This window comes from Pelobates fuscus, chromosome 7 (genome assembly GCF_036172605.1).
Source record: "Pelobates fuscus isolate aPelFus1 chromosome 7, aPelFus1.pri, whole genome shotgun sequence".
NCBI classification, from domain to species: Eukaryota; Metazoa; Chordata; class Amphibia; order Anura; family Pelobatidae; genus Pelobates; species Pelobates fuscus.
In genome coordinates, this window is record NC_086323.1 from 463,115 (window position 1) to 477,247 (window position 14,133).

Sequence of the window (14,133 nt, forward strand, 5' to 3'; positions counted from 1 at the left end):
GCTCAGCTTTCCTGCACTTTTTACCAAAAATGTCAGTTAGAAGTAAACCATGAAATCTAGAGCTAAGATCGATAGGTCATGGGAGGCGGTATTACCAATCAATAGGTCACACAAGGCGGAATTACCAATCAATAGGTCACGCAATGCGGAATTACCAACCGATAGGGGAAGCGAGCAGGAAGAGGCTTCTGATATGGAGAGAAATGATTCTCCCATAAATGCAAGCAGAGGTATATTGGTGTAGTAGCCAATTCCTTAGCAACAATTCAACTTATCCCATAGGATGATTGGAATAGATTTACATGCTGATCTTACTCTGTTTTGTAGCCACTATCAATTTATACTCTGGTTCAGAGTGTAGATATATGACAACCGCGCATTCCTGCGATCCGAGCTTGACGGAATGTCGCAAGGTAAAGGGTAGCTTACAGCTGTATGATTTTATAGATTGCTCCAGCTACATGTCACCAGCAGGGATGTGCAGGGCAAGGTGATATTCTCCAAATCACATCAATGAGCCATGGAGATTAGACTGGGTAACCTTTTGTTCTGGTTTGTTTCAGCCTTTTGTGGGTTTTTCATGCAGTGTTAACATTAACTAGCTGTCATGATCTCCGATTCAGTGGTGACATGGGTAGAGAGCTGAATGCACAATGCAGTTCCAGAAAAAATGGGTGCATCTCCCAATACCCAACAGGCTATACATCGACTTTTACTTATTGTCCTAACTACACTTTGCTATTGCTATTTCTAGGGTATTCTTGGAGACAGAGGATCCCCGGGTCCTCAGGGACCAAAAGGTACAGAGGTAGGAATGCATTTTTTTGCAAATAAAATAATCTTGTTAAAAATAAATGCTAATCATTTGTATCATGTCTTTTATTTATATCTCTGCCAGTACGTCTGATTTTCTTCCTTCAGAAATAGAATCTTAAAAATGAAAGTTGTCAAAATGTAAATCCTGTTATGATTGCAAAAATGGCTTAATTTGTGGAAATTGCCACTCCCAACCAGAAGTGGGACACCAAGGAACCAACCTGGACCTTCAAACTGGGACTGGCCTGCCAGATTCCTGTGGGAGGAACACTGTTGTATTTTTGTAGTGTATTTTTTATTTAGTTTCCACCAGTGCCCTACAATCTCAGAGTATGTAGCCAGACGAAAATATCATGTTGGAAACTTCTCTATGGTTTGTCAGGTGCCTGCCACCCCTAAAGTTGAAAGCTCCCGAAATGAGCTCCCTTTAGCTCCAGTGTGCTAAGCTCAGCTATTCAGCTTTTTTTTTTTTCTTTATTATGGCAACATAAGTGTAACAGATCCCCTGTTATTGCCTGGCCAAAGACTTGGAACATTGTAACCACTGTATTTGTAACCATTGTTATACTGAACATACAAATGAAAAAACTAATAACCTTGCTAACTCGTTCGTATAACCGAACAAACTGCCGAACCAGAGACTACCCAGACCAGGCGTGTGCTGCCAATTAACTCCTTGACTCTGTGCTAAACCGAAAAGTTCTAAGTGGTTCACTGGGTGGCCATCAATTCATATGCACGAACACGTGGTGGCGGGCATCTTGTTTTGTCCAGCAGGGTTTGGTCGTCGAGTGTCTGGAACTATTTTCGGACACTCAAACTCCCGAACACTGCTGAGACTTCCAGGACCACTTATCTTCACATAGATTCATACGAGCAAGGCAGCATTCAGTAGAAGTATTACAAGAACGAGGCGGCACACGACCTCCAAAGGCCCGAACAATAAAAAGAATGACTGTTCGGTATTTTAAATATACGAAAAGGAATGGGCCACACCAGCTGGAGCCTCGTGTGCAGCGGGCAGAAATGGGACTTCCAACTATCTCACGAACCCCTGAACCAATTCGTATGATTTTTGGATATGTTTGTTCCCTAATTATGCTCGTTCTGAAAATATACGTTTTATGGGAATTGGATGTATAATTTTAATGTTATACATAGAAACATAGAAACATAGAATGTGACGGCAGATAAGAACCATTCGGCCCATCTAGTCTGCCCAGTTTTCTAAATACTTTCATTAGTCCCTGGCCTTATCTTATAGTTAGGATAGCCTTATGCCTATCCCACGCATGCTTAAACTCCTTTACTGTGTTAACCTCTACCACTTCAGCTGGAAGGCTATTCCATGCATCCACTACCCTCTCAGTAAAGTAATACTTCCTGATATTATTTTTAAACCTTTGTCCCTCTAATTTAAGACTATGTCCTCTTGTTGTGGTAGTTTTTCTTCTTTTAAATATAGTCTCCTCCTTTACTGTGTTGATTCCCTTTATGTATTTAAATGTTTCTATCATATCCCCCCTGTCTCGTCTTTCCACCAAGCTATACATGTTAAGATCCTTTAACCTTTCCTGGTAAGTTTTATCCTGCAATCCATGAACCAGTTTAGTAGCCCTTCTTTGAACTCTCTCTAAGGTATCAATATCCTTCTGAAGATAGGGTCTCCAGTACTGTGTACAGTACTCCAAGTGAGGTCTCACCAGTGTTCTGTACAATGGCATGAGCACTTCCCTCTTTCTACTGCTAATACCTCTCCCTATACAACCAAGCATTCTGCTAGCATTTCCTGCTGCTCTATTACATTGTCTGCCTACCTTTAAGTCATCAGAAATAATCACCCCTAAATCCCTTTCCTCAGATGTTGAGGTTAGGACTCTATCAAATATTCTTTACTCTGCCCTTGGGTTTTTACGTCCAAGATGCATTATCTTGCACTTATCCACATTAAATGTCAGTTGCCACAACTCTGACCATTTTTCTAGTTTACCTAAATCATTTTCCATTTGGCTTATCCCTCCTGGAACATCAACCCTGTTACATATCTTAGTATCATCCGCAAAAAGACACACCTTACCATAAAGACCTTCTGCAATATTACTAATAAAAATATTAAAGAGAATGGGTCCAAGTACAGATCCCTGAGGTACCCCACTGGTGACAAGCCCAAGCTTCGAATATACTCCATTGACTACAACCCTCTGTTGCCTGTCACTCAGCCACTGCCTTACCCATTCAACAATATTGGAATCCAAACTCAAAGATTGTAGTTTATTGATAAGCCTTCTATGTGCAACAGTGTCAAAAGCCTTACTGAAATCTAGGTAAGCAATGTCTACTGCACCACCCTGATCTATAATTTTAGTTACCCAATCAAAAAAATCAATAAGATTAGTTTGGCATGATCTCCCTGAAGTAAACCCATGTTGCCTCTGATCTTGAAATCCATGTGTTTTTAGATGTTCAACAATCCTATCCTTTAACATGGTTTCCATCACTTTCCCCACTACGGAAGTAAGGCTTACTAGCCTATAGTTGCCTCCCTATTACCTTTCTTGTGAATGGGCACAACATTCGCTAACTTCCAATCTTCAGTAATATCTGATACCAAATCTCCATTTGTTAACACTAAATCTAGTATGGCCTCTTTACGAGTTGGCTCCTCAATGACTTGTTTTAGAGACAATCCCAGTAGGGAGTTTAGAATATGTGTGCTCCTGGCACAAGTAGCTATTTTTTTTTCCAATTCACATCAGGAAGATTAAAGTCACCCATGATGATAACTTCCCCCTTCATTGTCATTTTAGCTATTTCTTCAACTAGTAGATTATCTAACTCTTCAATTTGTCCTGGGGGCCTATAAATCACACCTACACGAGTTACTGTGTGATTACCAAATTCTAACGTAACCCAAACAGACTCTATGTTTGCCTCACTAACCTTTATTAGGCTAGATTTTATGCTATCCTTTACATACAGGGCCACCCCTCCCCTTTCTTGCCTTCCCTGTCTTTTCTATATAAAGAGTACCCTGGTATTGCTATGTCCCAGTCATTTTTCTCATTATACCATGTCTCAGTAACAGCGACTAAATCTACACTATCAGTTGCCATTATTGCCACAAGTTCATGGATCTTATTCCCTAAACTGCGAGAATTTGTAGATATGACTCTAAGCTTATCATTTTTTAACACACTTGCTACAGGCACCTTCTATCCTTGTTTTGGGGTACAATTGGATTGATGTTTTATCACCCTTTTGCCCCCCCTCCTAGTTTAAATACATCCTAGCAAAACCTCTGAACTGCTCACTGAGAACATTTGTTCCCTTTTGAGAAAGATGCAAACCATCTTTTTTGTACAGTTTATTTCCATTCCAAACAGAGCTACCATGAGCAATAAAGCCAAATGCTTGCTCCCGACACCATTCACAAAGCCACAAGTTAAAGTCCCTAATACGCATCCGCCTGTCGTTCTGAGTGTTATGCACAGGCAGAACTTCAGAGAATGACAGTGTGGAAGCAACCTGCCGTATATCATTGGCAAAAACACTAAAAACTTCCTTAACCTCTGAAACCTCATTGCAAGCCAAGTCATTTGTCCCTAAATGGACAAGTACATCCAATTCCCCTTCCTGCTTTGCTTGCTTAACAATATTACAGATACGTCTCCTGTCTCTGTGAGCAGTAGCTCCGGGAAGACACCTCACAAGACCACCATTGTCCATCTCCACACCTATTATGATGGAATCCCCCAACAACAACTGCTTTCTATTAGGCCTCACCATAGTCTTCAAGCCTCTCTGCACAACACCACTAGCCTCAGTGCCTCTCTCCACAACACCACTAGCCTCAGTGCTTCTCTCCACAACACCACTAGCCTCAATGCCTTTCTCAACAACACCACTAGCCTCAGTGCCTCTCTGCACAACACCACTAGCCTCAGTGCCTCTCTGCACAACACCACTAGCCTCAGTGCCTCTCTGCACAAATGAGTAAAAAGTGTATTTTTCGCTTGGAGATAATTGAGTTGATACAGCAATTAAATCAATTATCTCCCCAGCAGTGCTATATATGATGTGCCAGAGGGAAGCAGAGGTTGCTAGATATGATGTGCCAGAGTTGCGGGAGGGTGTGCTAGATATGATGTGCCTGACGGGAGTAGAGGGTGATCTATTTGTGTCTAATTCATTTGTTGGAGAATCGTACAGTGGAAGGGGAAAGTGAAGAGGACTTGGGAAAGTGAAACGGACTTAGGAAGCAAAGGGGAAAAGTGATGACTGTTGTAAAGAAGGCTTTCTTGAATGACGGGAGACTGGGAGAGATGAGGACAAGGTTCCAAGGTAACATGTAGATGAATATTATGGGAAAAAGTAGCAAACTTCCATACAGAATTAAATACCGACAAATTAAATACAGGCATTCTGAGGCCATACGGGATACAATAACCATCAGCTGTATTATCAATCAACTTTTTTCCCCATTAATTATATTTTTTGGGCGACATGGATGGAACTTCTGAATCATGAATTAAACAAAAATGTTGTTCCGTTGTCCATTTAGTTCTCTTTGTGATTCATCCTATACTGTGCCTAATTATTGGTGAATAGCCAGACTGACTATTGATAAATCCTCTTTTGAGGAATCTTTTGTTAGACACATTGCATTTCTTTATTTAGATTTCTTTATTTAGATTTAGATTTTCCTTATTACATTTTCGGGATGATTTCCTCTTGCTATACCAGCTATGGTTAGGTATGGGCCATAAACCCTCTTTTCACATTTTATACTAACACTATCCGCATTGATTGTAAGGCTAACACTGGCTACTCAGAATATCAAACCGCTCACCCAAGCCAGCTTGCTGGACAAACACATTGCTTTCTCTCTCTTGATTTTCCTCAAAAGTCTACAACAAGCCTTGGGGTAACATCAAACCTCCTCCATGTCCCACTTTGTTTCTTTAGTTGGAAAGCCAAGTTTATGAAGGAGAGTTGGAAATCAAAACCTGCTCTACTTTTATATAACCCTACTTTTCATTTACACAATAATTTACCCATCCCCCACAAACATTGGCCTCTGAATGCTGGTGGCGATTTCTTAAAGCACCCTCCCATGCAGCGTACTCAATCTTTTATTATACCAAACACATACTAAAATCCTTATTCATGCTACTGCTTACTCCAGCCAATTGGAAATGAATCTAACAGGAGATAAGATAACTAATGTTGTTTTGGTGTTTAGAGTATTCCTTTGAGGTCTGTGATCAGAAAAGTGATCACTAAGAAGATTGCTAATGCAGTCATTGACTAAGCAGACGCAGTATATGCAATTTCATAATGAATCTCATTGATCTCTGCAATTTGTAAAATTTGCTGTCAATGTATCCTGTAATGTGATTACATTACCTGTAATTGTGATATGATAATATAGATAAATTAGTAAACATTGGAACCAAGATACACTCTTGTGACGAGACCAATCTCGCCACTGTGCATTGGAGGAGCCTGGTTGCCTGCCTGCTGCCTTTAGACTATGGCCCCATGTTGAAACGCTGATTTTCCCCTGCAAAGACATGAAAGCCGGGTCATTCAGTGCTTGCCCTGTTTGAGCAGTGATACCCCAGATAGCTATGCCATGGAGCCCATTCGTATAATGAAAGACTATGGGAAAGACTTTGGCTCCATGGCAATTGAACTGTATGTGTGTAATCTGAGCGCCATTCAGTAATAATGTGCGCTCAGATCTAAGCTATCTGGGGATATGGTGAATGTACCTGTTTTATGCAATAGCTGCACAGTTATATATTTTTATGTACAAACACAACAGAATATGGTGGATTGGCGCTTGAAACCAAGGAATAAGCAACTACCCCCAGTGCCCAAAATCACTAAATGGCACTGTGGCGAAACCAACCTCGCCACGTGTCCTTGGAGGGGGCTGATTGCCCGCCTCTTGCCTTTGGACTATGGACCAGACTTTATGGGAATGTGATACCCCAGATAGCCATACCATGGAGCCTATTCATATAATGAAAGACTATGGGAAAGACTTTAGCTCCATGGCAATTGTACTGTGTGAGTAGGATCTGCACGCTATTCGGTAGTTTTGTGCGTGCAGATCCCAGCTATCTGGGGATAGGTGAAATGTCTGTGTGTTATGTGTAAATGTGACTTTATGTATTTTAAAGTGTTTTATGTTGTTTTGCAACCATGTGGTTAATGGAGTCTGCCTTTAGTCCTGGGTAATTGGATTACTTCTCCAATTAACTCCAGGGCAGAAGGGAGGAAACCAGGGTGCATTGTGGGGATGTTTTTCTGCCAGCCAGAAAGGAACAAAAGATACTTTTAGTAACTTTTGAACCCCTGGTCGGATTCATGCCATTTTTTAATATGTTGTTCCCCTGAATGGATTGATTGTGGATATGTATTTTTATGTGAATGTGATGTATGGTTTTAAAGTTATGAAAGTTGTGTAAAAGTATATTTTACACTGTATGCATAATGGGATTATGTGTCACACTAAGGGGAGGGGATGTGTGGGAGGTAACATCTATGTCATTGGTTCTTTTATGCCTCCCCCTGGGTGTGGCCTGTATGTGTGAGTTGGAAATAAAAGCCAGGCTGGATGAGCCAGTCCAGAGTTCCTGTTTTACCCTCAAAGTGATGTGTCGTCTCATTATTGGGGGAAGGATTTATTGCATGCTGTTCAAGTTGACTGCTAGGAGTACAAGCCTATTCGTATGGTTCCTATTCAATGGTCTACAGCATTCATATGCTTGGGAGAATTTAAAGACTTCTCGGATTCGGTGATTGTGGTGTCTGCCAGAGTGCTTGGAGTCCTCAGGAAGCACTAGGAGCATCCATTAACGGAGGTACCAAGTCGGGGTGCCAGGTGATCCGTTACATTGGTGGCAAGCGGTGGGATGGCGTCCTAGTGCGAGGTAAAGCAGCTCAGAGACACTGTTTGGATTTACAAATTGAGGGCAACGCTAGCAGTCGTGCAGCGCCCCTGGGAGCAGACAAATATGGAAGGTTCTGGCTCTAGAGATGATTGGCTGGCCGAGGTGAGGCAGCGAGTGGCCGAGTATGGGGATGATATACCCATGGAGACACGCCGGGTGATCTGGAACCAGGTCATGGCCGAGCGAAACACAAGGCTGGACCGAGAATTCCGGCTGGCGAAAGAGAGGAAGTATGCTCAGCAGCAGGAGCGTTACAGCAGCCGAGTAGAGGCTGCATCCGAGGAGGTTAGCCGTCTTTCCCTGAGGCGGCGGGAGGAACCCGAAGTGGGGGTCCTCATAGACTGGTCCTGTGAGGAACCACAACAGGCAGGTAGAGATGGGACCAAGGTCTCTCCACCGGGCCCACCGGGATGCTGGGCAGCCGGCCCAGATCCCCAGCAGCAGCCAGAGTTGTCAGGTGGGGAAGCAGGTGGCCCTTACTCACAAATGTTGAGGGGCCTCACGGATTGGTCCTGGGAAGACCCACAGATGGCAGGTGGAGATGGGACTGCGGTCTCTCTACCGGCCCTACAGGGATGCTGGGCAGTCGGCCCAGATCCCCAGCGGCAGTGTGCGTTACAGGGAGCTGAAGGTGCCGTTCTTGCTCCCCAGCGGCAATCTACGGTTCAGGGAGAGGAGCCGGTTATCTCCTCTCCCCAGCGGCTGAAGGTGTGTAAGGGAGAGGAGCCTGTTATACCCTCTCCCAGCGGCAGCTTAGCACACCAAGGGGAGACAGTAAGCCCCACACCAGCGCAGATGGGACCGTGGTCTCTGCGCCCAAGTTACAGGGAGCTGAAGGGGCCGTCCCCCCAGCCCAGCGGCAGTGTGATTTGTTGGGAATTGGGAGCCCAGTCTCCATTCCCCAGCGGCAGAATATCCAGCAGGGAATAGAGAGCCCAGCCCCCTTTCCCCCACAGCAGGACTCTGTGCTGGGAGGAGAGACAGTCGGTCTCCCTCCGCAGAGACGGGAAGTATGCATGGGAGAGGAGATTGTTACCACCTCTCCCCAGCGGCGGATCATTATAGTACAGGGAATAGAGAGCCCAGTCTCCATTCCCCAGTGGCAGAGTGTTCTAATGGGAGAGGAGCTGGTTACCACCTCTCCCCAGCGGCAGCTTAATGTACCAGGGGGAGACTGTAAGCCCCACACCTGTGCAGATGGGACCGTGGTCTCTGCACTTCCAGCACAGGGGGTAGGGACGGTCGGTCCTGCCCCCCCACAACAGGGCTGTTTAGCCAAAGGGGAGACAGTCTGTCTCCAGCAGCAGAGCTGTGTAACTAAAGGGGAGACAGTCGGTCTCCAGCAGCAGAGTTGTGTAACTCAAGGGGAGACAGTCGGTCTCCAGCAGCAGAGCGGTGTATTTAAAGGGGAGACAGTCTGTCTCCAGCAGCAGAGCTGTGTAACTAAAGGGGAGACAGTCGGTCTCCAGCAGCAGAGCTGTGTAACTAAAGGGGAGACAGTCGGTCTCCAGCAGCAGAGCTGTGTAACTCAAGGGGAGACAGTCGGTCTCCAGCAGCAGAGCGGTGTAACTCAAGGGGAGACAGTCGGTCTCCAGCAGCAGAGCGGTGTATTTAAAGGGGAGACAGTCGGTCTCCAGCAACCAGGCTCCAACCAGACTACTCCCGTGGTAGTGCTGGCAACAGGACAGAGTACCGCTGGTCTCTGCCCCCTCAGCAACCTACCAAGGCAGCCTACCAGTCCCCCACACAGCCGTGGTGAGGCACCTGAACCTGGACAAGATTCTCCCTCACCCAGGTGTAGTAACTGTTTATTGTGGGTGGGCTGCCGACTTGGGGATAGCTTCTTGGGCCAGGGGAATTTGCCAATAACCTTTACAGAGGTCAATGGTGGTTAGATAGTTTCCCCTGGCTATACGATCAAGTAGCTCGTCTACTCTGGGCATAGGGTAGACGTCAGTCACTGTCTTATCATTGAGCTTCCGATAATCCACGCAAAATCGGGTAGTTCCATCTTCTTGGGTACCAGGACTACTGGGGAAGCCCATGGACTATCGGAAGGCTCAATAACCCCTAGTTGGAGCATCTCGTAGATCTCCTTCATTTCAGTCCTAACTGCCAATGGGATTCTGTAAGGGGCCTGTCTTAGGGGTTTCTGCCCCGGGGTATCCATCTGGTGAGTCGTCAGGGTACTGTACCCGGGTTTTTGGGAAAAGGTAGAGCATTTGGCTTGGAGTAGCAGGTTGAGCTGCTCCCTCTCAGTGGAACTAAGGCGGTCTCCTATCTTGACCTGGCTCACTAGATACGAGTGGGGGGTCTTCTCTAATAAGTTCAGGATCGGTAGGCTGTCAGGGTCTTCGTGTAGGGGGCAACAGACAGCTGCCGTGTTTTCTGGTTGCTCTAAGTACTCTTTGAGCATGTTAACGTGGAAGGTTTTCCTAAGATTGTCATCGTGGCAGCTAGCTATAACGTAGGTGATGTCTCCCCTCTTTTCCACAACCTGGTACGGACCTTGCCAGGAGGCTTGTAGTTTATCTGTCTTAACCGGTTTAAGCACCAGCACCTTTTGCCCTAGGGCAAAGGTCCTCTTCCGTGCTCCCCAATCATACCATACTTTCTGTCTTCTCTGGGCCGACTGGAGGTTAGCCTGAACGGATTTGGCTAGTTGCTCCATTCGGTCCCTGAGTTCTAGCACGTATGGTACAATGGGGACTCCGGCATTCTCGGTCTCTCCCTCCCAGTGTTCCCAGATCAGGTTTAAGGGTCCCCGTACCTTGCGTCCGTAGAGCAGCTCAAAGGGAGAGAATCCAGTTGTTTCCTGGGGCACCTCCCGATATTCAAACAGGAGGTGCGGTAGGAAGCGTTCCCAGTCCCTATACTCCTGTGTAAAAGTTTTGAGCATTTGTTTGAGGGTCCCGTTGAACCTCTCACAGAGCCCATTAGTCTGGGGGTGGTAGGGGGAGCTAAGGAGAGACTTGATCTTGCAGACCTGCCATAACTGCTGTGTTAGCTCAGCTGTAAACTGGGTGCCTCGGTCGGACAGGATCTCTTTGGGAAATCCCACTCGAGAGAACACCTGAACTAACGCATTGGCCACCGTGTCTGCCTGGATGTTGGATAGGGCCACAACTTCTGGGTACCTGGTAGTGTAGTCCACCATGGTAAGAATATAGCGCTTACCGGAGGGACTAGGAGTAGCCAGTGGCCCCACTAAGTCTATGGCAACCCTGCTGAATGGCTCCTCTACAATGGGCATATTCACCAGGTGGGCCTTAGGATGGTCGCCTCTCCTCCCAACCTGCTGACACTAATCGCATGTGTTGCAATATGTCCTAACATCCGCGTGTACCCCTGGCCAGAAGAAGGTGTGGGTGATGCGGTGTAAAGTGCGAGTCTCAGTTAGGTGGCCCGCTAAAGGTATATCGTGCCCTATTCTTAGTATCTCCTGTCGGTACTTGTGGGGCACTACTAGCTGTCATCTACGCTGTCCCTTTTTCTCAGTCAAGCGATATAGATTCCCTTTCTCCCATATAAACGTTTCGTTATCTAACCCGCCACCTCCAGTTTCTGCTTTTTCTCTGTTTTTTTGTAAGGTCGAGTCGGATTTAGACTCAGTCTCAAAAGTGGCTGGGGTGTCCCAGGGTATGGGACCAAAGGGGTCAGTGGGTGTTACCCAAACTCATGGAACGAATAGCGGCCATGGGTATACACGAATCCCCGCTCTCCTGATGGTTGTCCCAGCCGTTCGGGAAACTAACGGAGACCGTCGGGAAGGGGCACTTAGCCTGTGGTTAACCACAAAACCAACATTCTAATTGAGGCTATACGCCAGGCTGTAGGTGGTCCTTGTTCGTGAGTCTTTCAGGTTTTTGAGTTTGGGAAATAGGGCCCGAACGAGAATGCCCAGACCGTCAATTAGGCTGCGGTTAACCGCAGACTGCAGCTCCCTTGGCGATTAATTAGAGACACGTTCTGCTCGTAGGGTGATCGACTGTTTGGGTATTGGAAAGGTGACAGGGTTAAGTGGTGGCACACGCCAGGGGCCGGGTGGTCCGTTGTTCGTATACACAAATGGGTAAGGGGAAATCAGTTCGGGGATTGGGTTACATAGTTAAAATACCGAAACAAGGTTCTTTGTGGAAACAGAGAAGAGCAATATTGTAACAGTCTGTAGCGCTTTTGTAATAGTGCTCCCTCCTTGTGGAACACTGTGGCAGACACCGTCTGACCCCTTTTCAGACCGGTGGTTATGCTGGGCTGAGGTCCGTTTGTCGGGATAACCCATCAGCGTTGCCATTCTGCTTTCCGGGTCTGTATGTAATCGTGAAGTTAAATGGCTGTAACGATAAGCTCCAACGTAAAAGTCTGCCATTGTTCCCAGAGACCTGGTTTAGCTACACCAACGGGTTATGGTCTGTAACCAGAGTGAACGCTTGTCCATACAAGTAGGGAGTCAGTTTTTTTAGTGCCCACACCAGGGCCAACCACTCCTTTTCCACTGCGGCATAGCTGACCTCGCGTGGTAGGAACTTATGGCTGATGTAGGCAATCGGGCACTCCCCTCCATCTTCGCCTACTTGGCTGAGGACGGCCCCCAGCTCGAACATGGAAGCGTCTGTATGGACGATAAAACGTTTGTTAAGGGCTGGGGCCACCAAGACAGGAGCGTTAACAAGGGCAGTTTTAAGAGCCTGAAAAGCAGTTTCACAGTGGGGAGACCACAGGACCTGTCGGGGAAGGTTTTTCTTAGTTAGGTCGGTCAATGGTTTTGCAATAGTGCTGTAGTCTGGTACGAAGCACCTGTAGTACCCTGCTGTGCCCAGGAAGGCTAGGACCTGGGTCTTAGTGGTGGGGGTGGGCCAATTGGCGACGGCTTCTATATTAGCCGGCTCTGGCCGCTGTTTTCCACACCCCACTCTGTGACCCAGGTACTGCACCTCGGCCATCCCAAAATGGCATTTTTCTGGCTTCAGCATCGGGCCCGCGGCCCGAATCTGATCCAGTACCGTTCCTACATGAGCTAAGTGTTCGTCCAGGCTATGTCGTCCAGGTATGCGCAAGCAAAACCCTGGAAGCCATCCAGGAGTCTATCCACCAAGCGCTGGAATGTAGCGGGGGCATTCTTCATCCCGAACGGCATTACCTTAAAGTGGTATAAGCCGAACAGTGTGACGAATGCCGACTTGGGGATAGCTTCTTGGGCCAGGGGAATTTGCCAATAACCTTTACAGAGGTCAATGGTGGTTAGATAGTTTCCCCTGGCTATACGATCAAGTAGCTCGTCTACTCTGGGCATAGGGTAGACGTCAGTCACTGTCTTATCATTGAGCTTCCGATAATCCACGCAAAATCGGGTAGTTCCATCTTCTTGGGTACCAGGACTACTGGGGAAGCCCATGGACTATCGGAAGGCTCAATAACCCCTAGTTGGAGCATCTCGTAGATCTCCTTCATTTCAGTCCTAACTGCCAATGGGATTCTGTAAGGGGCCTGTCTTAGGGGTTTCTGCCCCGGGGTATCCATCTGGTGAGTCGTCAGGGTACTGTACCCGGGTTTTTGGGAAAAGGTAGAGCATTTGGCTTGGAGTAGCAGGTTGAGCTGCTCCCTCTCAGTGGAACTAAGGCGGTCTCCTATCTTGACCTGGCTCACTAGATACGAGTGGGGGGTCTTCTCTAATAAGTTCAGGATCGGTAGGCTGTCAGGGTCTTCGTGTAGGGGGCAACAGACAGCTGCCGTGTTTTCTGGTTGCTCTAAGTACTCTTTGAGCATGTTAACGTGGAAGGTTTTCCTAAGATTGTCATCGTGGCAGCTAGCTATAACGTAGGTGATGTCTCCCCTCTTTTCCACAACCTGGTACGGACCTTGCCAGGAGGCTTGTAGTTTATCTGTCTTAACCGGTTTAAGCACCAGCACCTTTTGCCCTAGGGCAAAGGTCCTCTTCCGTGCTCCCCAATCATACCATACTTTCTGTCTTCTCTGGGCCGACTGGAGGTTAGCCTGAACGGATTTGGCTAGTTGCTCCATTCGGTCCCTGAGTTCTAGCACGTATGGTACAATGGGGACTCCGGCATTCTCGGTCTCTCCCTCCCAGTGTTCCCAGATCAGGTTTAAGGGTCCCCGTACCTTGCGTCCGTAGAGCAGCTCAAAGGGAGAGAATCCAGTTGTTTCCTGGGGCACCTCCCGATATTCAAACAGGAGGTGCGGTAGGAAGCGTTCCCAGTCCCTATACTCCTGTGTAAAAGTTTTGAGCATTTGTTTGAGGGTCCCGTTGAACCTCTCACAGAGCCCATTAGTCTGGGGGTGGTAGGGGGAGCTAAGGAGAGACTTGATCTTGCAGACCTGCCATAACTGCTGTGTT

At 46.9% G+C, this 14,133-nt stretch overlaps 1 protein-coding gene across 4 annotated transcripts in view; it reads left to right on the forward strand.

Moving 5' to 3' along the window:
- The window catches only part of COL24A1 (collagen type XXIV alpha 1 chain), an 808,926-nt gene that overhangs the window by 400,748 nt on the left and 394,045 nt on the right, over positions 1–14,133 (forward strand). For all 4 annotated transcript variants that reach the window (XM_063427613.1, XM_063427615.1, XM_063427616.1 and 1 more), the window contains one exon: positions 755–808. In XM_063427613.1, coding sequence (XP_063283683.1) covers positions 755–808 — 54 coding nt within the window. The remainder of the gene's footprint in view (positions 1–754; positions 809–14,133) is intronic.